General features: G+C 39.8%; 1 protein-coding gene across 8 annotated transcripts in view; it reads left to right on the top strand.

Moving 5' to 3' along the window:
* Positions 1-20,385, top strand: part of PHLPP2 (PH domain and leucine rich repeat protein phosphatase 2) — a 72,550-nt gene that overhangs the window by 35,864 nt on the left and 16,301 nt on the right. For 6 of the 8 annotated variants that reach the window (XM_033844522.2, XM_004314285.4, XM_033844525.2 and 3 more), the window contains 9 exons: positions 1,803-1,928; positions 3,615-3,769; positions 5,536-5,682; positions 6,059-6,289; positions 7,554-7,756; positions 12,687-12,747; positions 16,046-16,141; positions 17,451-17,606; positions 19,924-20,124. In XM_033844522.2, the coding sequence (XP_033700413.1) occupies positions 1,803-1,928; positions 3,615-3,769; positions 5,536-5,682; positions 6,059-6,289; positions 7,554-7,756; positions 12,687-12,747; positions 16,046-16,141; positions 17,451-17,606; positions 19,924-20,124 (1,376 nt within the window). The remainder of the gene's footprint in view (positions 1-1,802; positions 1,929-3,614; positions 3,770-5,535; positions 5,683-6,058; positions 6,290-7,553; positions 7,757-12,686; positions 12,748-16,045; positions 16,142-17,450; positions 17,607-19,923; positions 20,125-20,385) is intronic. The other 2 variants (XM_019935551.3, XM_019935552.3) reach the window with 1 other exon arrangement.

Here is a 20,385-nt window from a genome sequence, read left to right as displayed (position 1 = left end):
CCAGGAGGTTTCCACACCTTGCTCCTGAATAAAATAAAAGACTTGTGGGGTCTTTGCTCACATGTTCCCTCCTCAGTGAGTCCTTCCTTGACTGTCCTATTCATAACTCAGATCACGTACCCTGTTCCCCTCCAAGCCTGTACCCTGCTTTATTTTTCTTCATGTTACTCATTCTGTATTTTAGCATATTATGCTATATCATGTCACCATTTTTTATTTATTTATTTATTTGTGGCTGCATTGGGTCTTCGTTGCTGTGCGCGGGCTTTCTCTAGTTGTGGTGGCTTCTCTTGTTGTGGAGCACAGGCTCTAGGTGCGTGGCACACGGGCTCAGCAGTTGTGGCTTGCAGGCTCTAGAGCTCAGGCTCAGTAGTTGTGGTGCATGGGCTTAGTTGCTCCACAACATGTGGGATCTTCCTGGACCAGGGCTCGAACCTGTGTCCCTTGCACTGGCAGGCGGATTCTTAACCACTGTGCCACCAGGGAAGCTTTCATGTCACCATTTTGATATATAAACTCCATTGAGGGCAGAGGGTTTGTTAATTTTTTCCCCTGTTATGTCCCCAGCACCCACAATAGGAAAAAGTATTCATTCAGCAGATAATTATCAAACTGAGATTGTTTTGTGATTTAAAGAGTAATAAATAAATTTACTTATGGCTATGCCCTATGAATCCTACTCCTTCAACATATCTGTTAAATAAGTATTCCTTTGTTTTTTTCTCTTTTTTTTTGGCCACACTGTGCGGCATGCGGGATCTTAGTTCCCTGACCAGGGATCGAACCCATGCCCCCCTGCAGTGGAAGAAGCGTGGAGTCTTAACCACTGGACCACTAGGGAATTCCCCCTTTGGTTTTTTTTTTTTAAACAGCTTTATGAGACAGAATTCATATAGTGTACAATTAATCCATTTAAAGTGTACAATTCAGTGACTTTTAGTATATTCACAGAGTTGTACAACTGTCACCATAATCGATTTTAGAATACTTTCATGGCCCTTTGGAAAGAAACCCTGCACTACTTAGCCGTCATCTCCCCATTCCTTCTCCAGCCCCAGGCACCCATTAATCTACTTTCTGTCTCTATAGATTTACTGATTCTGGACATTTCATATAAATGGAATCATATAATATATGGTTCTTTGTGACTGACTTCTTTCTCTTAATATAACGTTTTCAAGGTTCATGCATGTTTTAGTGTGTATCAATATTTTATTCCCATTTACGGCTGAGTAGTATTCCATTGTATGGATGTACTACATTTTGTTTATACATTTACCTGTTGATGAGCATTGAGGGTATTTCCACTTTTTGACTATTATGAATAATGCTGCTAATAATTCACATACAAATTTTTGTGTGGATGCGTCTTTTCTTGGGTATATACCAGGAACGGAATTGCTGCGTCGCATGGTTGCTTTTGAGGAACTGCCAGGCTGTTTTCCAAAGTGGCTGCACCATTTTACATTCCCACAGCAGTGTATGAGGGTTCCAGTTTCTCTGTCTGCTTGCTAATGCTTGTTACCTAACACTTGTTATTATCTGTGTTTTTGATTTTAGCCATCCTAGTGAATGTGACATGGTACTTTGTTGTTTTGACTTGCATTTGTCTAATAACTAATAATGTAGAACATCATATTGTGTGCTTATCGGCCGTTCCTCTGTCTTCTTTGGAGAAATATCTGTTCAGATCTTTTGCCTATTTTAAAAAATTGAGTTGTTTGTCTTGTTATTGTCCTTTGATTTTTGATTGGGATTGTTTACTTTAATTGGTTCTGGTTTTCTCCCCTTCTCTTCTTCAGGTAGAAGAAGTGAAGCGACGTCAGTACTGCCTTGCATTCAGCTCAGCTGGAGCCCAAGCTCAGACCTATCACGTCAGCTTTGAGACTTTGGCTGAGTACCAGAGATGGCAGCGGCAATCATCCAAGGTGATAAGCTGTCAGACCTCCTGATGTGGAGATAAGAGCAGAGAAACCCAACAGAAGTATATTTTGAAACTGAACTTACTCCCAAGAGATCAAATTATAATTCTTACGCACATCACTCTAGGCCTTTCTGAGTACATAGTGAATGAAATGGAATTCTCCCAGATCCTTAACTTATTATTTATATTTGCATAGTACAGAATGCTTACAAAAGTGTTTTCAGGTGCATTTACCTTTATACCATCTCTGTGAAAAAGGTAGGGCCTTGAAGGATTTGAGACACAATGAAATTCAAATGACTCTCCCTCGACCATAGTGGTCAATGACAGATGGAGCTGTTCCCTAACTCAGCCTAGTGTATCTGTATGTGTTTAGCACAGCTTTGATGAACCATTTAAATTTGAACTTATTGATGGGACTTGGCCTGTGATCCTGTCACAAACCATTATTCCTGTATGCTGAGGATAATTGGCTTTTTAGCATAATTTCTGCTTTCCTAGCCTTTAAAGATGAAGTGCTCTAAAATTGTATTTCATTTTCCAAATTCTCTTGTTCTCCTAGCCATCTTTTCAGAATTTAAACACATTTTTCTTTATGGAGCTAAATAGCTTCATGAAGGATTGTTTCAGTATAATGACATGCCATCAAAACATGAATGACTTTTGCAGTGATATTTTGTTTGTTTTAGACCCATTTTCACAGTCCATGTTGTATTAGCCTACTATTATAGTAATATAAATCTTGTTTTGGCTTTATTGGATTTTCTGTACTTGTGGTGGTATAAAATCTCTGAATAAAACTAGTTTCAATTTTAAATAGCTATTTCATTCTTCTGCCCTTGTAAAGAGAAATTGATATTTTTTGAGCACCTTTTGCATGCTAAGCAGTGGTGCTGTGTGCTTGGTTATTTAATTTTCCTCGTGACAGATGAAGAAATTGCACAAGTAAGGAACAGGGCTTGTGTGGCTGCAAAAGACTGTGTCTTTCAGTATCACACTCCCTCCTAAAGTTTTGTACAGTTACTTTGAATCATCTTAACTTCCTGCATGAACTGTTAACTTTCCATCTTTATGATTTGTATTTTTTTTTTTACCTTTTACTTGTAGACACTTTACAGCTTATACCTTTCTGTTTTTCAAGCATCTTACGGTTTTAGGAAAAAGTAAAAATTAACTGGTTCTTATAAATGAATAATCGGATCTCATGACCTTTCTTTTCTTTCCCATCTTACTTTTTTTAATAAATAAATAAATTTATTTATTTATTTATTTTTGGCTGTGATGGGTCTTCGTTGCTGTGTGTGGGCAACCGAGGGCTACTCTTCATTGCAGTGTGCAGGCTTCTCGTTGCAGTGGCTTCTCTTGTTGTGGAGCACAGGCTCTAGGCACGCGGGCTTTAGTAATTGTGGCACACAGACTCGGTAGTTATGGCTCGCTGGCTCTAGAGTGCAGGCTCAGTAGTTGTGGTGCACGGGGCTTAGTTGTTATGTGGTCTAAGGGCTTCTTCCCGGACCAGGGCTTGAACCCGTATCCCCTGCATTGGCAGGCGGATTCTTAACCACTGCGCCACCAGGGAAGTCCCTCCCATCTTTTTAATCGGTGCCTTTTTGTGTCAATGCCGTCCCGTCCTCTGCTGGGTGGGAAACATTTGGGGCTGTCTCAGATGGCTCTTCTCTTTGACCTTGTCCAGGTGGTGTCCCAGCGTATCAGTACCGTGGACCTCTCGTGTCACAGCCTTGAGGAGGTTCCTGAGCATCTCTTCTACAGTCAAGATATCACCTACCTCAACTTGCGACACAACTTCATGCAATTAGAAAGACCAGGGGGCCTTGACACTTTCTACAAGTATGTGGGGCATAGGTTTCCAGACTAGCTTACTAAAACTGAATCGTAATCAGTACCTATAAGCGAGCATGTTTACCATCATATATATATTTGAAAACTTCCCCTCCGTTTTGAAGAGGAAGTAAGAAATGTTATTCACAGTTTTCCCACTCCCCTTTTCCCCTCTGTACAAGAGAAGGTAGATGCACAGTTTCTGTTACATTGAGCTGCCCTTGGTTTGGATAATCCTTTTCTATATGTCATTGACAGCAATGCGTGATCTGCCTCTAGGGTAAATCGAGAGATTCTGTATATGGGAAGTTTTTGAATCAGAAGTTTCAAACTTAACTAACTTAAAGGAAATAGGCCAGATTTCAAGAATTCCACTCCAAGGTTAGGGCTTTTATCTTTCCTTTGCACCTGCTACTGCCAACTCTGAAGTCTTTTGTCAGCTATGAAACCTCTCTCTTCTAATAAAGGAACCATTTCAGTCCTAAGGGGCAATGACCCATATATTTTCCCATCTCCTTTGTTAGAATATATTCCCCATTTCCACCCTCCACCCATTTCATCTCCTTCCTCCCTTTAAAAATGGACGGAAGTGAATAAATATATGGTGTAAGTAATTGTCTGGGCTTCTTGTGGGGAGGAGAGAAATTGGAAATTAAAGCATTCAAATTATATGGTGATTAAAAAGATAAATGCACATTGAAATGACATATTTTATATACTTAGTAACTAATATTTCTAGAATAATTTTCAGAAAGCATGATTTTTACCTCGTCTGAAATGTTTTGCAAAGGTTTTCAAATATAAGCCTATATTTAGTAATGAAATAATTATTTTAATAATATTGATATTTAAAAATAAAAACAAGCTATAATTTTAAGGAAGTGGGTTTCTAGTATTTCCTTCTGTTTCTATGAAAAGAGGGTTAATCTAGTTTGAGGGCTGGATTAGCAATTTGGAAGTCAAGGTGCCAAGCCGAAGGAACAATCAGTACTCAAGCTGAAATTTTGGAAGAGGAACATTAGAGAGAGGTACCAAGGATTCAAATCTAGAAGCAGATGATACAGTTCATCATCGTGGAGGACACCACCTCAGCCTTACCGTCTTGTAATAGTATAGTAATGAAGTATAATACTTCTAAGTAGAATTACAGGAGTGACTCCTGTGGATCCAATTTATGATGATACTACCTCTCAGTGAGACATTATATAGATACTTGTACCAAAAAAAACTGAAGCATTAAAAATTAGTTCATGTTGTATATCATCACATTACAGTAAAACTCAGTATCACCAACATATTTTTAAGCTCTAACTGGCCCATTCATTTCAAGTGACTTTTGAGCCAGCATAGTTTCAGTACAAAAAAAGAAATTACTTATAATGGGATTTGATCTGAAGGTTTGTTAGCTATTCCTGTGTCCATGGGTTGATTAATTATTGTTAAGGCTTTCGTATATCGCACGTAGAAATTTAATAAAGGAAAACATTTGAAGCATATCAATAATGATTGATTCACTTTGATAGAAGATAATTGTACCAATGTGAGCTTTTCAAGATTTTCTGCATTTTTAAGGAGGAGAGAGAACAACTCCTGTCGCACCAGACCTGGTTTTCTCAACAGCTTGCACTGGGTATTAGTTATCTTAGTGTCTATGCCACACATAATGTTCGGCACATACTGAGTGCTCAGTAAATATTTGCAGAACAAATTCTTTGATGGACATTTAAAATAGATTACTTTTTCATTCAGTAGTATAATATGCCTTTGCTTTTTAGATTTTCTCAGCTTAAAGGCCTGAACTTGTCCCATAATAAGCTTGGGTCATTTCCTGTATTGTTATGTGAAATTTCTACCCTGACCGAGCTCAACCTCTCCTGTAATGGATTCCACGACCTGCCGAGTCAGATTGGCAATCTGCTGAAGTAAGTATCTGACTTTTACTAGATTTGTCTTTTCCTGTGTTTGCAGCGTAAGGAACTTGTCTGGCGTTTGGAATGAAGGTAGTTCCATGAGCTCTTGCAGTGAAATAAATCATGTAATTATGAGGATTCTGGTCAGCAGCAGCTACTTGCCTGCAGAAGTAACTAGTCCCTCAGTTTTAACAGCAGAGGCTCTGATTACCCTTGATGTTAGAGGGACCATCTGTATTTCAGTTATCTTAGTAAGACTATTTAGATAGACCTAGGGCATTTTATCATTATTGGATTCATAATAAGTTAATGACAAGTCAAAATCCATAATTCTAGTTCTATCCATTCCAGTTAAAACTTTTCATCAAGTTTTGTTTTCTTCCTGCAGTCTTCAAACCCTCTGTCTTGATGGCAACTTTCTGACTACTTTACCTGAAGAATTGGGAAATCTGCAACAGCTTTCCTCCCTGGGTATTTCCTTCAACAACTTTAGTCAAATTCCCAAGGTTTATGAGAAACTCACTATGTTAGATAAAGTGGTTATGGCAGGAAACCAACTGGAAGTGCTGAACCTGGAGGTGCTGAACTGTATGAGCCACGTCAAACATGTGGATTTGAGGTGAGGTCATTCTTCACCGTGCCTTCCTTTCGCCTGACCTGTAATGGACGTTTACATTTTCTTTTAATGAAGACTTTTTAAAACATTAGGATTTTAGAACACTGTATGTTTTCAAAGCTGTAGTTAAGCTTCATTTTTCACTCAATGGCAGAGAGATTATGAATGAGGTAGGTGTACCATGTTGTAGAGACAAAGGTTGTTCTGACTTACCCTCCCAGCAATGTTTTATGAGAACTCCGATTTCATCACATTCTTATCACGTTAGATTTTAGCAGTCTTTGTTGGATTTTAGCAGTCTTTTTCCTTGTTGTCAATGTAGTAGGTAGAAAATAGTATTTCATTGTTTTAATCAGCATTTATGGTGAGTGAGTTGAGTGTCTTTTTGTATACTTATTGGTAGTTTGTATTTTTCCATAAACTTGACCATTTTTCTATTGAATCATTGGGTTGCTTCTTGATATCTATTGTATTATAATTAAAATGTTAACAGTTTTACTACTAACAATTTTTAATAAGAGTTTTATTTCCTTTTTAAATATATTATTTATTTATAATCTTTTCCTAAAGGAAGCTAGTAAAACACACATACTGGATGTTCTGTCATTTACACTAAGTCATCGATGTCCCTTATAAAGACATAGTAACAGAAAAATTTATTGAAATGCAGGAAAATGAACAGGCCTGCATGCATTAAATCAGATACTTATATAGAAGAGAACAAAGAAGTCATTTTCTGTAATTTGCCCTTGAACTATTCCATATTGATACAGAGTATTTTCCTCTTCATTAATTGAGGTGATGGGAATCTTAGCACTAGAGAGAGTAGGCAGAGCAGTGAGAGGAAGTATGACTGCTTCCTCTTGATCTTACCCAGTACTTACTCCGTGAATGCCTTGCTACTCCTAACCCGACAAGTTATCTTCATCATCTTGTTCCTTTGTCCTATTCCTTCATCCCTACCTAATGTACTTGGTATTTGGGTGCAAGTTTTAAACTGTTTGTGGGCATGGTCCCCTTTCCTTTCTCTTTATTTAATTTGTACATGTATTTGCCAATCTGGATCGTCTCTAACTTAGTTTATAAACAAAGAACTCGAGGTACAGCTATCTGTGGTTATTTACTTAGTACCTTGCAAAATGAGGCAAGTAGTGAAATTCTTATGCTGTTTAGGAAAGAGAAAAAAGGATCATACTTCTATTTTTCTTTTGGTCAGCACATTTAGTAAAATTTATTTCTAATGATTTTCTTATTTCTGAATATTAAGGATGAACCATCTGAAAACCATGGTCATTGAGAATCTGGAGGGAAATAAGTACATCACCCACATGGATCTGCGGGACAATCAGCTGACTGACTTAGATCTTAGCTCCTTGTGCAGCTTGGAGCAGCTGCATTGTGAGCGGAACCAGCTGAGGGAGCTGACGCTCAGTGGCTTCTCCCTTCGAACTCTCTACGCCAATTCGAACAGTGAGTTCTCTACCCAGTCTCCTGTATTTCCTCTTGTAGCTCTTGTCCAAGCTTTCCAAGAACGATGGCATCTGGGGTGTTCCTCAGATACTCTGCGAAGCGGAGTTTGAGGTTCACTGAGACCTAGCTTTAAGTTTGCCGTCAACACTTCAGTGGTTGAGATATGCATAAAAAGACATTGCAGGACAATTTGAGATTCACTAAGTGAACATAATAATAAGAGGCATTCTGCAAAATGACAGGAAGTCAGGAGGGTGGGCAAGCATGTTCAAAAGAGAATATCAGTGATGGTCTAAAACAAGGGTTGTCCAGCTACAGCCCAGGGGCTAAATCTGGCCTACCATCTGTTTTTGTATGGCTCACGTGGAATGGGTTTTTACATTTTTTAATGGTTGGATTTTAAAAAAATCAAAGGAAGAATAATTTTGACATGGGAAAGTTATATGAAATTCAAATTTAAGTGAATAAAGTTTGATGGGCACACACCCACATTCATTTGTCTACATATTAACCACTCTCATGCTACAGTGGCAAAATTGAGTAGTTTTAAGAGAGACCACGTGGCCCACAAAGGCCAAAATATTACTAAATATTTAGCCCTTTACAGAAAAAGTTTGCCAATCTCTAGTCTAAAACCTTGTGCTGCCTCAGTTCCAGAATGAGAAGCCCTTCATTTCAATAGTGATTTGTTTGCCCCAGGAATATTTTTCAATGTAAAAGGCCACATATTTGTTGAGGCCATTCTGTTTATAGAGAGTTCTTCTTTACCAAAGAAATTATACAGTTGACCCTTGAACAACATGGGTTTGAGCTGCACAGTTTTTTTTGCTTTGTTTGTTTTGTTTTGTTTTGGCCACACTGTGTGGCTTGCAAGGTCTTCGTTCCCCAACCACGGATTGAACCCGGGCCACAGCAGTGAAAGCACTAAGTCCTAACCACTGGACAGCCAGGGGATTCCCTGCACAGGTCCACTTAAACATGGATTTTTTTCAATAGTAAATACATTTGACCCTTGAATAATGCAGGGTTTAGAGGCACCAATCCTCTAAACAGTCAAAAGTGGGAGTATAACTTTACAGTTAGCCCTCTGTATCCGTGATTCCGTATCTGTAGATTCAACCAACCACGGATTGTGTAGTGTTGTAGTATTTACATATATATATATATAAAGTTATATGCGGATTTTCAACTGCACAGAGGGTCAGTGCCCATAACCCCCACGTTGTTCAAGGGTCAACTGTAACTACTTTTTCTGTGTTTAAAGAAGTAAAGGAAAAGATGTTTAATTTCACTACGTATCAGTCAAAGAAATGCAAATTTAGATAATACCATTTTATACTCATCAAATAAAAATAATAACACTAAGTGCTTACTGAAGATGTGGAGAAGCAGTACCTCTCAAACGCTGCCAGGGGGAGTTGGTAAAGCCAACATGGAGAGCAGCATGATGGTGTCAGAGAAGTAAGATACACAGAGCCCGTGTTCTAGCAGCTTCCCTGCTTGGAATGTCTCCCAGACACTCACATAGGAGATGTGTCCTAGAATGTTTATCACAGCATTGTATGTTATAGTGAAAAAAACTAAAAATATGACTATAAATAGGAAAATGGATAAACAAAGCAATGATAAATTTATATAATAGAATATTGCACAGCAATGGAAATGAATGAACTAGAGCTTTGTGTATTAGTATGGATAAATCTCAGAAATCTTTTGAGCAAAAAAAGAAAGTGCATATTTTGATATCCAGCAGTGAAAAGAATGGTCCTCTTGAAACAGAAAGGTACCTATGAATTACTCATTCTAAAAGCCTGTGGATTGGACTTCCCTGGTGGTGCAGTGGTTAAGAATCCACATGCCATGGAGCAACTAAGCCTGTGTGCCACAACTACTGAGCCTGAGCTCTAGAGCCCACGAGCCACAACTGCTGAGCCCACGTGCCACAACTACTGAAGCCTGTGCACCTAGAGTCCGAACTCCACAACAAAGAGAAGCCACCACAGTGAGAAGCTCGCACACCACAGCGAAGAACAGCCCCCCGCTCGCCGCAACTAGAGAAAGCCCACATACAACAATGAAGACCCAATGCAGCCAAAAATAAATAAATAAATACATTTATTAAAAAAACAAAAACAAAAAAATAAAAGCCTATGGATTTAGAATGAGATACCAAGATCTGTTACCCCTCCATGGTGTTATTTCCTTTTGGCCAGTTGTAATCAGATAATTCTTGGTTTGTCTGACTTTTTAAAATTTTGTTCCCCTTTTTGATACTCTTGTGACCCATATTGGTCTGATTTTTGGAGAGATTAATTATATTCAGGATTTTATTACTTTGACTGGTGGTCAAGAATAAACATAAATGAGGTTTGCTTTCTTATTTTTAACACTATGTTAGGTATTCAGGAGTCAGTGGTTGAGTACACTATGATAGTTATATAAAATTTTAAAGCACATAAAAATGTTGTCTGCTTAGCTCTAAGTATGCCATGACAGTATGAAAGAATCCATGGGAATGATAAAAATCATATTCCGGATGGCGTTTGCCTCTTGGTATGTGCAGCGTTTTAATTCTTAAAAAGGCTGAAGCATATAAGGCAGAATGTCACGATTTGTTAAAAGCTAGGTGATGGGTGAAAGAATCTTCATTGCCTTATTCCCTTTTCTGTATCGCTAAAATATATTATTAGGATAAAAGAGAGTTAAGACTTCTCTTTTCATTGCCTTTTATCATGTTATAGAAGCTTCAAATTGTAGCTTAGATTAATTGTTAGGGCTGTTGTTGAGTCGTGCTGTTTATACATGTTGTGAGATGGTAGTAGTTCTTTTGTCCTGGAAATACTTGTTGTCAGGCCTAATGTGTATTCTTAAAGTATCTAGAGACTCTGAATGACTGGCCCTCTGGGAGAAGACCCATTGACATACATGTAGGCCTTCTTAGTAGATTCTGTCACAGTACTGTTAATGGGGCTTGTTCTGTTCACAGAATCCTTAAATTGTACAACCTGGAAGAATTCACATCAACACTTGAAGTTTTGACACCTCAAAAGTAAAGAACTCAGCTTTCAGCTTCACAAAAGCATTTTTCCAAATGGCCAGCTAGCATAGGAAGTGCCATCACACCAGGGTCATCAGGGATATGCAAATTGGAACCTCAGTGTGACAGCACTGCACACCTCCCAGAATGACGAGAATAAAAAAGGCTGAAAATACCAGTGCCCGTTGTTGGGCAACCACTTTGGAAAACTGCATGGTAGTATCTCCTGAAGTCACACATATGCACCCACCTCACTCAGCAGTTCCTCTCCTAAGCTTGTATTCAACATAAATGCTTATGTTAGTCCACAAAAGACGTGGACAAAATGTTCACAGAGGCACTATTCATAGTAACCCCCAGCTAGACAAGACTTAAAATGCCCATCAGCTCTACAATGGGTAAATAAATTGTGGTATATTCCCAGGAAAAATTCTATACAGCCATGAGAATGGATGAACTACAACCATATTCACTAATATGAACAAATATCTCACAAGCACAATGTTCAGTGATGAAGCCAGACAAAAAAATTATATATAATGATGTGTATATTTATATAAATAGGTAAAAGTAATCTGTATGTGGGGTAGTGACTAGAGGGAGGGGGGATGAGGAGAAGTTTCCGGGCAGCTGGTACTGCTCTGTTTCTTGATCTGCCTACTGGTTATACCAGTGTGTTCTTTTGTAAAAATTCATTGATCTATACATTTAAGGTTACTGTACTTTTCTTTATTTGTTTTGCTTTAATTAAAAATTAAGATGTTGGGCTTCCCTGGTGGCGCAGTGCTTGAGAGTCCGCCTGCCAATGCAGGGGACACGGGTTCGTGCCCCGGCCCAGGAAGATCCCACATGCCGCGGAGTGGCTGGGCCTGTGAGCCATGACCGCTGAGCCTGCGTGTCTGGAGCCTGTGCTGCGCAACGGGAGAGGCCACAACAGTGAGAGGCCCGTGTACCGCAAAAAAAAAAAAAACGTTGCCAGGGAAAATTCAGTTATTCATTTTTAAGGTTAATAAGCTAAGCAATTATTATTAACATTTAACAGCTGCCTGATCCAGTGTGACTCCATTGCAGTACCCAAAATCCTCCAATTAGTTGTTGTATTTGGTTTTCAAATGGGGATCAAGCAGTTAAATAAAGTTAGTCAATGTGGGTTACCCCCTGTTTTTTTTTAATTTTTAATTTTAATAGATCTTTATTGGAGTATAATTGCTTCACAGTACTGTGTTAGTTTCTGTTGTACACCAAAGTGAATCAGCCACATGCATACACACGTCCCCGGATCCCCTTCCTCTTGAGCTGGGACGAAGTGAGAGTAGCATCAACATATATACACTACCGAATGTAAAGTAGCTAGTGGAATGGGCTTCCCTGGTGGCCCAGTGGTTAAGAATCCACCTGCCAATGAAGGGGACATGGGTTCGAGCCCTGGTCCGGGAAGATCCCACATGCTGCGGAGCAACTAAGCCCGTGTGCCACAACTACTGAGCCTGCACTCTACAGCCCACGAGCCACAACTACTGAGCCCACGTGCCACAACTACTGAAGCCCGTGCACCTAGAGCCCGTGCTCTGCAACAAGAGAAGCCACCTCAATAAGAAGCCCACACACCACAATGAAGAGTAGCCCCCGCTCACCACAACCAGAGAAAGCCTGAGTGCAGCAACGAAGAACCAACACAGCCAAAAATAAATTAATTAATTAATTAAAAGTAGCTAGTGGGAAGCAGCAGTGTAGCACAGGAAGATCAGCTCGGTGCTTTGCGATACCCACTGGTTTTCATCTTTAGTTCATGTCAGTAGGTGACATCAATTTTCATTAGCTTTCCCCCTTGTTTACTCTCAGTTACATTCTTCTTTGGGGAACGTCACTAACACCAATCTGTTTTCTGATTAGGGCTGACAGCAGTGAATGTCTATCCAGTACCCAGTCTGCTCACTTCTCTAGAACTCTCCCGGTGAGTGTGTCTCATGAGGGTGGCGCTTGCTTGATTCCTGTATTTAAGAGATGTCTGTGGGCACTTGTACAGTTTTGAGGTACAAGAAATGCTAATACATTGAAATATTTGGATAACCAGGAGAAGAGCAAAGGTTGAGTGAAGGAATAAGTTTAATGGCCATGCTATTTAGATAAAGGAAGGTCCTCTTGAAACAGGAAGGTGCCTCTGAATTACTCGTTGTTAAAGTTTGTGGATTTAGCATGAGTTGTAAACAAAGATCTCTTTCCCCTCCATGGCAGTGATTTTCTTTTTCCAATTGGAATCAGATACTTCTTGGTTTTTAGTGACTTAAAATGTTGTTCTCTTATTTATTTGATACTCTTGTGACCCATGTTAATCTGATTTTCAGAGAGATATTAATTATATTCAGGATTTTATTTCTTCTGTTTGTGGTCAAGAACAAATGTAAATGAAGTTTGCTTTCTTTCCTTCTTTTTGCATACCCCAAAAAAAAAAAAAAGATTAAAGGAGACAGTAAACGCAAAATATGTAGCATAGTGCCTGGCATAAAATGAGTCTCTCAAGAAATATTAGCTGTGATAGCCAGGTTTCTTTTTGTTGTTGTTACTTTATCATCATTATTATTAAGCTGTTGTTCTAGATTCCCTTCCATCCATTTCTTTCTGTCATATCTTCCCATCAAAACCCCAACATGGATCAAGACTAAGATTGACCTTCCCTACTGAGCTTGATCATTACTGAAGAAGATCATGTATTTAGTTTCCAGCCTCATCTGGAGTCTCTTCTGCCGTCAGCTCCTTCGAGTGTCCTGACATCTGTTCCAAATTGCTTGGCTTCTCTCAGCCCCACTGCCCCTCATCTCCTTGGCTCCAGGGCTCAGTTTCCCACTTGACTGGGAAAATAGAGGTCATCATGGGTGATCTCTCTTAGCTTCCTACCCCCTTGTGTAAATTCATGTAGATTCATATCCGTCCTCTGCTTCTTTCCTCTGTTCAAGGCCAGTCCAGCCATCTGTGCCTTTGATCCCGTGCACTCCCACTGCTCTGGACCTTGCTCTGTTAGTCATCCTCCTCCTCCTCCTCCTCTCACGCGTGTTCGGTGTTTTTCTTTTTTTTCTTTTTTTTTTTTTGCAGTACGTGGGCCTCTCACTGCCGTGGCCTCTCCCGTTGCGGAGCACAGGCTCCGGAAGCGCAGACTCAGCGGCCATGGCTTATGGGCCCAGCCGCTCCGCGGCATGTGGGATCTTCCCGGACCGGGGCACGAACCCATGTCCCCTGCATCGGCAGGCGGACTCTCAACCACTGAGCCACCAGGGAAGCCCTGGTGTTTTTCTTTTCCTTGGTCTCTATGCACACTCATAGCTCCTGTCTTAACAAACAAAAAATGTTCCCTTTATCTTGCAACCCCTCTAGTTATTGTCTGTTCCCTTATCCCTCTCATCCCTTTTTGTCCAAATTTCTCAATTTGCATTTCTTGGCTCAATTTCCTGTTCCCCTTTGTTCACCCCACCACAACTGGCTTTAGATCTCCTCTTGTGGAACTATTCTGTATTGATACTGTTCATCTTGTTTTCTTTTCTTCAAATGTGCTGTTTCCTTGGCTGGTTGAGACAGTGTGATTTTTTTTTCATGCTGCTCTAACCATTTCTTCTGTCTCTTCCTTAACTCCTCTTTCTTAGCTAGCCCTTTAAAGGTCAGTTATCCCAGGGTCTCTCTTTGGCCCACTGCACTTCTCATTTGACATGATCTCATTTACTCCCAGGATTTCACTACACTTCAATGTCAGCATCACCCAGATCACTAGTCCAGACCTCCTTCCTTCAGCCTCAGACCTGTATATCCAATTTCATAACAGATGTTTCAACCTGTACTTCTCCAAGTACCTCAAATATATGCAAAATTAAATTTATTATCCACCCCTCCACCCGCACTTTAACTTGTTTTCTGTTTTGGCTTTTGGCATTATCATAAGACAATCAGATCCAGAGGGACACCACTGAAATTCATGATTCCCAGCCTCATTTGGAGCTTATCAGTCCTTTCTCTGGATAGGATTTCCTCTCTGGTCATCTAGGCTAAAGCCTAAATATCAGTTTGATTCTTCCCTCTGCTCCACTCACATGTCTAATCCATCTCCAAGTCATTTTGATTTTTGTCTCCTACATGTTTCTGGCGCCCCTCCCCTCCCTTCCAGGTGTGTTACTACTCATTGAGGCCCTCATCATTCCCTGTCTGGAATTCTCGTTATAACAGCTTCCTGATTACGCTTCCTTTTACTAATATCACCACCTCAACCAGACCTCCGTGTATGCACAGAGTGAGCTCTTAAAAGTGCAAAACTGCTCACCAACCCTTCAGCGATCCCCCTACGTCTGCAGGATAAAGTCACAACCTCCTAGACATGATCAGATATTTCTAGCCTTGTTTCTTCCCACTCTGTGCTCTGTATTGGCTGTTCCAGCATCACCAAACTGCTTATTATTCTTTTCTTGCCTCTGTGCTCTAGCTCATGTTGTCACCTCTTGCTTGGAATGTCCACCACACCTCCGGTGTGTACAGCATTCTTCAAATTCTACCCCGGATGTCATATTTCTTAGGGAGCTTGCCTTGAAGTGCTTCCTTCACTAAGCAGTCAGAGCAGCATCTGCTTTTCTCTTACAGCACTTATTTCATTCTGCCTCATCGTATTGATCCATCGATCAGTAGGTACTCTGAGGCTTGGGAAAGCTAAGTAACATCCGAAAATAAATTCCTGTGACTGAATATCTGCCCAGTGCGCTAGTAAATATTTGAATTCACATTCTAAATGATCCGGAACTTTTCCCCCACTAGTTATCTTTTGTCCTTACTTCCTCACTTTTATTCATTTCGTTCATTTTTTCCCAGAATTTGCTTCTCTTCTCCCCGCATCATTGCTTGAGGAAATCCTACTCATCTTTGAAGATTTGTTTAAAATGCCTCTTCTTCCTTTAAGGCTTTCCTCCCCATCCCATCCCCACCCACCCCACCACCTATGTGCTTTTCTATACCGAAGGCTTTTGTATCTTCATTGAGCCCACAGCACGCTTGATCCAGTGTCAGGTATGTATGTGTGTTTGTCTCTCTCCACGTTTCTATCAGCGACATTCATTGAGCACCTACTGTATTCCAGGCAGTGCATCAGGGATGCCTTGGGGATAGTGCTTCTGCCCTCAGAGAGCTCAGGGGACCATTAACGGTACATTACAGACTAGTGAAATGGAATGAGTTCCACTCATCATCTTAAATGATGCCTTTTAATTATTTATTTTCTGCAGAAACCTGCTTGAGTGTGTCCCTGACTGGGCCTGTGAAGCAAAGAAGATAGAAATATTAGATGTGAGCTATAATCTCCTGACAGAGATTCCTATGAGGTATGCATGTGTTAACGTATATATTATGTGTGTATTTAATTAATTTTCCTATATTTGGGTTGCCTTTCAAGGGTACTTAGATTCATTTGTTCAGTAAATATTGAGTATCTGCTAAGTGCAGGGCAGCGTGAGTGCCGTAAGGAATACAGTAACGCCTAAGGCATAGTCTTGGCCTGCAAGGAACTTAGTAAACAGATAGTTGGGGTGACTTGTGCAGAGATAACTGATAAAATGTAACAAGAGTTGCTGGCATAGGTCGGTGACATGATAGTGATAATAGAACATTTGTATTGGATGATTTATTATGAACTGGGCAATGTTCTAAGACCTTCACTTTCATTATCTTATTTAATCCTGTATCAACCTTATTTTATAAGTGCTGTTATCCTCCTCTTACAAATAACGAAACAAAGGCTTAGAGCGGATAGGTAATTTGTCCAACATGGCACTTAACTAGGAAGTGATAGGAGCTGGCATTTGAATGGAGTAGTCATTCTTACTCCAAAGCCTCACCCTTGGTCACTACACTATATAAATAAAATGTTTTAGAAATTCAGAACTTTGGATAATTAGAGAATGCTTCATGGAGAATGCCTGTTTGAATTGACCTTTATAAGATGGTAGGATTTCTGTATGTGGAGGGGAAAGATAAAGGTGTTGGGAGGTGTGGGGGGGGTATATTAAAAAGTACCAAGATGTGAAATGTGAGGTTATTACTTAGTGGAGTCTTTAAAAGTAAATTAGAGGGTTTGTAGCATAGTAGGTATGAACACAGCTTTGGAGTCAGACTTTAATCCAAATCCTGACTATACCATTCACTACATTTGATGTGAGATCTTTGGCAAATCAAAGTCACTTAACCCTTCTGGACCTAATAGTTAAATGTCCTGGCACATTTTAAGAATTGAATAAGGAGTAGTGTTTGTTATAATAAATTTTGTTATTAGCTTATTATAATCAATTATATTAATAATAATAAATTCACTGAATTTTTGGTGCTATCTGTCTAGACCTAAAATCTAAATTGATTTATTACACAAATTGCTTTTTTTGTTTAGATGTGTTCTGGGCTGTGTGCTTTCATTAATTCACCTTTTCCCAGAATGACCTGAATGACTTCCTGGTGGGTGGTGGGTAAACATATGGTTGTGGCTGCTTTCTTGGCCCAGGCACCTGTCAGTGATTATACTGTCTAGAAGAACACAATTCTATTAGTTTACTGATTTTAGTTAAATAGCCAAGGGAAGACTCAGGAAGAGAGATTTAAGTCTGTTTTTTGTTGTTGTTCCTTTGTGCTCTATCCCCCTAGAATCCTTAGTAGCTTGAGTCTTAGAAAACTAATGGTGGGACACAATCACGTGCAGAACCTTCCAGCACTGGTGGAGCACATCCCTCTCGAGGTGTTGGATATTCAGCATAACTTGCTCACCAGGCTGCCAGATACCCTCTTCTCTAAGGCCTTAAAGTAAGTACTGTAGATTTTATTTGGAAGAGCAGAATCATTGGCTAAGCAAATTGCCTGGACTTGTTATTGGAGTAACATTTGGAAGCATCTTTACAGAGTGTTTATCTCATAATCCAGCTATGGGTGAAGACTTACTTGCAATTTGTATGGAATAAAATATGACACTGTCTTTTTTTTATATAAATTTATTTATTTAGTTGTGGCTGTGTTGGGTCTTCGTTGCTACATGCAGTCTTTCTCTAGTTGTGGCGAGCGGGGGCTACTCTTCGTTGCAGCGCACGGGCTTCTCACTGCAGTGGCTTCTCTTGTTGTGGAGCACAGGCTCTAGGCGCGCAGGCTTCAGTAGTTGTGGCACACGGGCTCAGTAGTTGTGACTCACAGGCTCTAGAGCACAGGCTCAGTAGTTATGGCACACGAATTTAGTTGCTCCATGGCATGTGGGATCTTCCCGGACCAGGGCTCGAACCCGTGTCCCCTGCATTGGCAGGCGGATTCTCAACCACTGCGCCACCAGGGAAGCCCCATGACACTGCCTTATGAGGCAGGAATCTTCAACTCAAAAGGTGAAATAACCATCAAGTACTTAGGAAGTTACAGTGTTGTAAACAGATTTAAAGAGCTTAGGAAGGTTCAGGCTTTCATCTCAGAAAGCCTCTTTGATCTTCAAATAGAGATTTCAGCATTCTGTTACAGCTTCTTTGGGTACTTTTCAGCTTTTGTATTAGGAGAAACGGGCATACCACTGAAGTTAATTTAGTTTTTGCTTGTAGCTTTGCTAAGCTATCACTAAGTTATATTCTTTATTTGCAGGGCTTTTTTACTCCCTACTTTGAAAACTGTGCATTTAAAGTTATGTTGTTCCAAAAGTATTATTTATTTTCTCATTGTAAATTAACAAATAGTATGTCTTCCTATTTTAATACCTGTAATCAGGTTTATTTAACACGTATGTCACCATTAAATGAAAATTGGTTTTTAATTATAGTTTTCTGTAATATGGAGAAGGCAGTATTTTTCTTCAATTCTGACGCGGAGAAAGCAGAGAGAAACAGTGGTAATTTAACTAGGCGGCAGGAGGCACACAAAAAGCATTTAGCCCTCAAGTGTCTGGCTTGTTCTCTGTCAGTTAATACATCTCTTAATGTGTAATATGCTTGGTTGGAGTTTCCTAAAAATAAAATCTTTGGAAATTCTAAAAAAACATTTGAGGGAAATTTTCTTTTTGGAAAGTTGTAGTGCAGTAACATTTGTTAATTAATAAGTATTTGTTAGTAATGCATTACAGTGCATTTCATTCTGATGACAGTCTGAATAAAATTAGTTCAGCTCTAGAATCTTTAGTAAGGAAGTTACCTAGCAGTTGTAGCAAATTGTCAATAATATTTAATACTAACTCTGCACGGAGCACTTTTGGGATATATGAAGACACAAACAGACACACAGTTCCCTCAACAACTTAAAAGCTAATTCGCAATGTGGATCATACAGTTTGAAGAAGACTTAAGAACACAGAAGTTTAATAATATTAGCTGCCTTTTGCTGAGCATGTTCTGTATGTACCAAACACCATGCTAGGCAGATTTTTTAAATCATACCATGTTTTACTTCTTAGATTGGTGAAGATTAAAATGAATTATGATACTCAGTGTTGACAAAGGTGCGAGCAAATGCAATCGTATATCCTTCTAGTGGCATAGCCTTTCTGAAGTATACTTTGATATAGCCTTTCTGAGGCTCATTTTGGCAGTATATGTATAAAAATCTTAAAGATATATGTAGCCTTTGACCCCACATATTCTGCTTCTGGGAATATGGCCTAAAGAAATAATGGGGTGAGGACTCGAAGGTGCTCATTATAATGTCTATGATGGCAAACAATTGGAAACAGCTGATATGCCCATTATTAGGGGACTATAGGGGGATTGGCTAAATAAATATGATCCTATTAAAATCAGACAAACATTTTTCTAAAGGGTGTCCTCACAGTTCATATATTTGTGCACATGATACTCAACAGCATCGTTTCGGTGGTCATGCAGACAGTAAAACATGAAGCTGGGTTAGAATTAGACTACCACAGAATCCCGGGAACACAACTAAGCCTGCATTCTTCCCTCTCTGCTTGGCTTACATGAGTTGAGTAGAAGGAATTTTGTTTGGGTAGGATCAATCAGAGAAAACTACCTGGAGGAAATTACTTTTGTCATGAGTTTGGGAGCACGGAAAGGCAGTGTTACATACTGAGATGGCATGATGGTTTCCACACAAGAAGGCAACCAGTAGCCATAAAGGAAATGATTTGCATGTGTTCTGTCAGTCTCAGATACTTGAATGCATCTGCAAATAGTCTGGAGTCTCTGCCCTCTGCTTGCACTGGGGAGGAGAGTCTGAGTGCACTGCAGCTGCTCTACCTGACCAACAACCTCCTGACAGATCAGTGTGTGCCCGTCCTGGTGGGGCACCCGCACCTGCGAATCTTGCATCTTGCAAACAACCAGCTACAGACTTTTCCCGCAAGGTAAGCAAACGCGAACTTTGATCGTATCAGATACATAACATGATTCTGCATTTGTCAGACTACATCACAGCTATTTTACTGGATACTCTTGCTTTAGGTTGACTGACTTACTGGTGCTGTGATTCTACTACTTGAATGGGAAGATCTGTACCCTGTTGTTAAGTATCAGTAACCACAGACATTGTGGTTAAAATGTGTTTAATTCTTAGTTCTATTTACTTAATAGTGGACTAAGAATTTTCAACCTAGAAAGTACAGGCT

Source organism: Tursiops truncatus, chromosome 19 (assembly GCF_011762595.2).
Source record: "Tursiops truncatus isolate mTurTru1 chromosome 19, mTurTru1.mat.Y, whole genome shotgun sequence".
In the NCBI taxonomy this organism is placed as follows: domain Eukaryota; kingdom Metazoa; phylum Chordata; class Mammalia; order Artiodactyla; family Delphinidae; genus Tursiops; species Tursiops truncatus.
The sequence above is the reverse complement of the archived record's forward strand: the minus strand, read 5'-3'. Positions and strand labels throughout refer to the sequence as shown.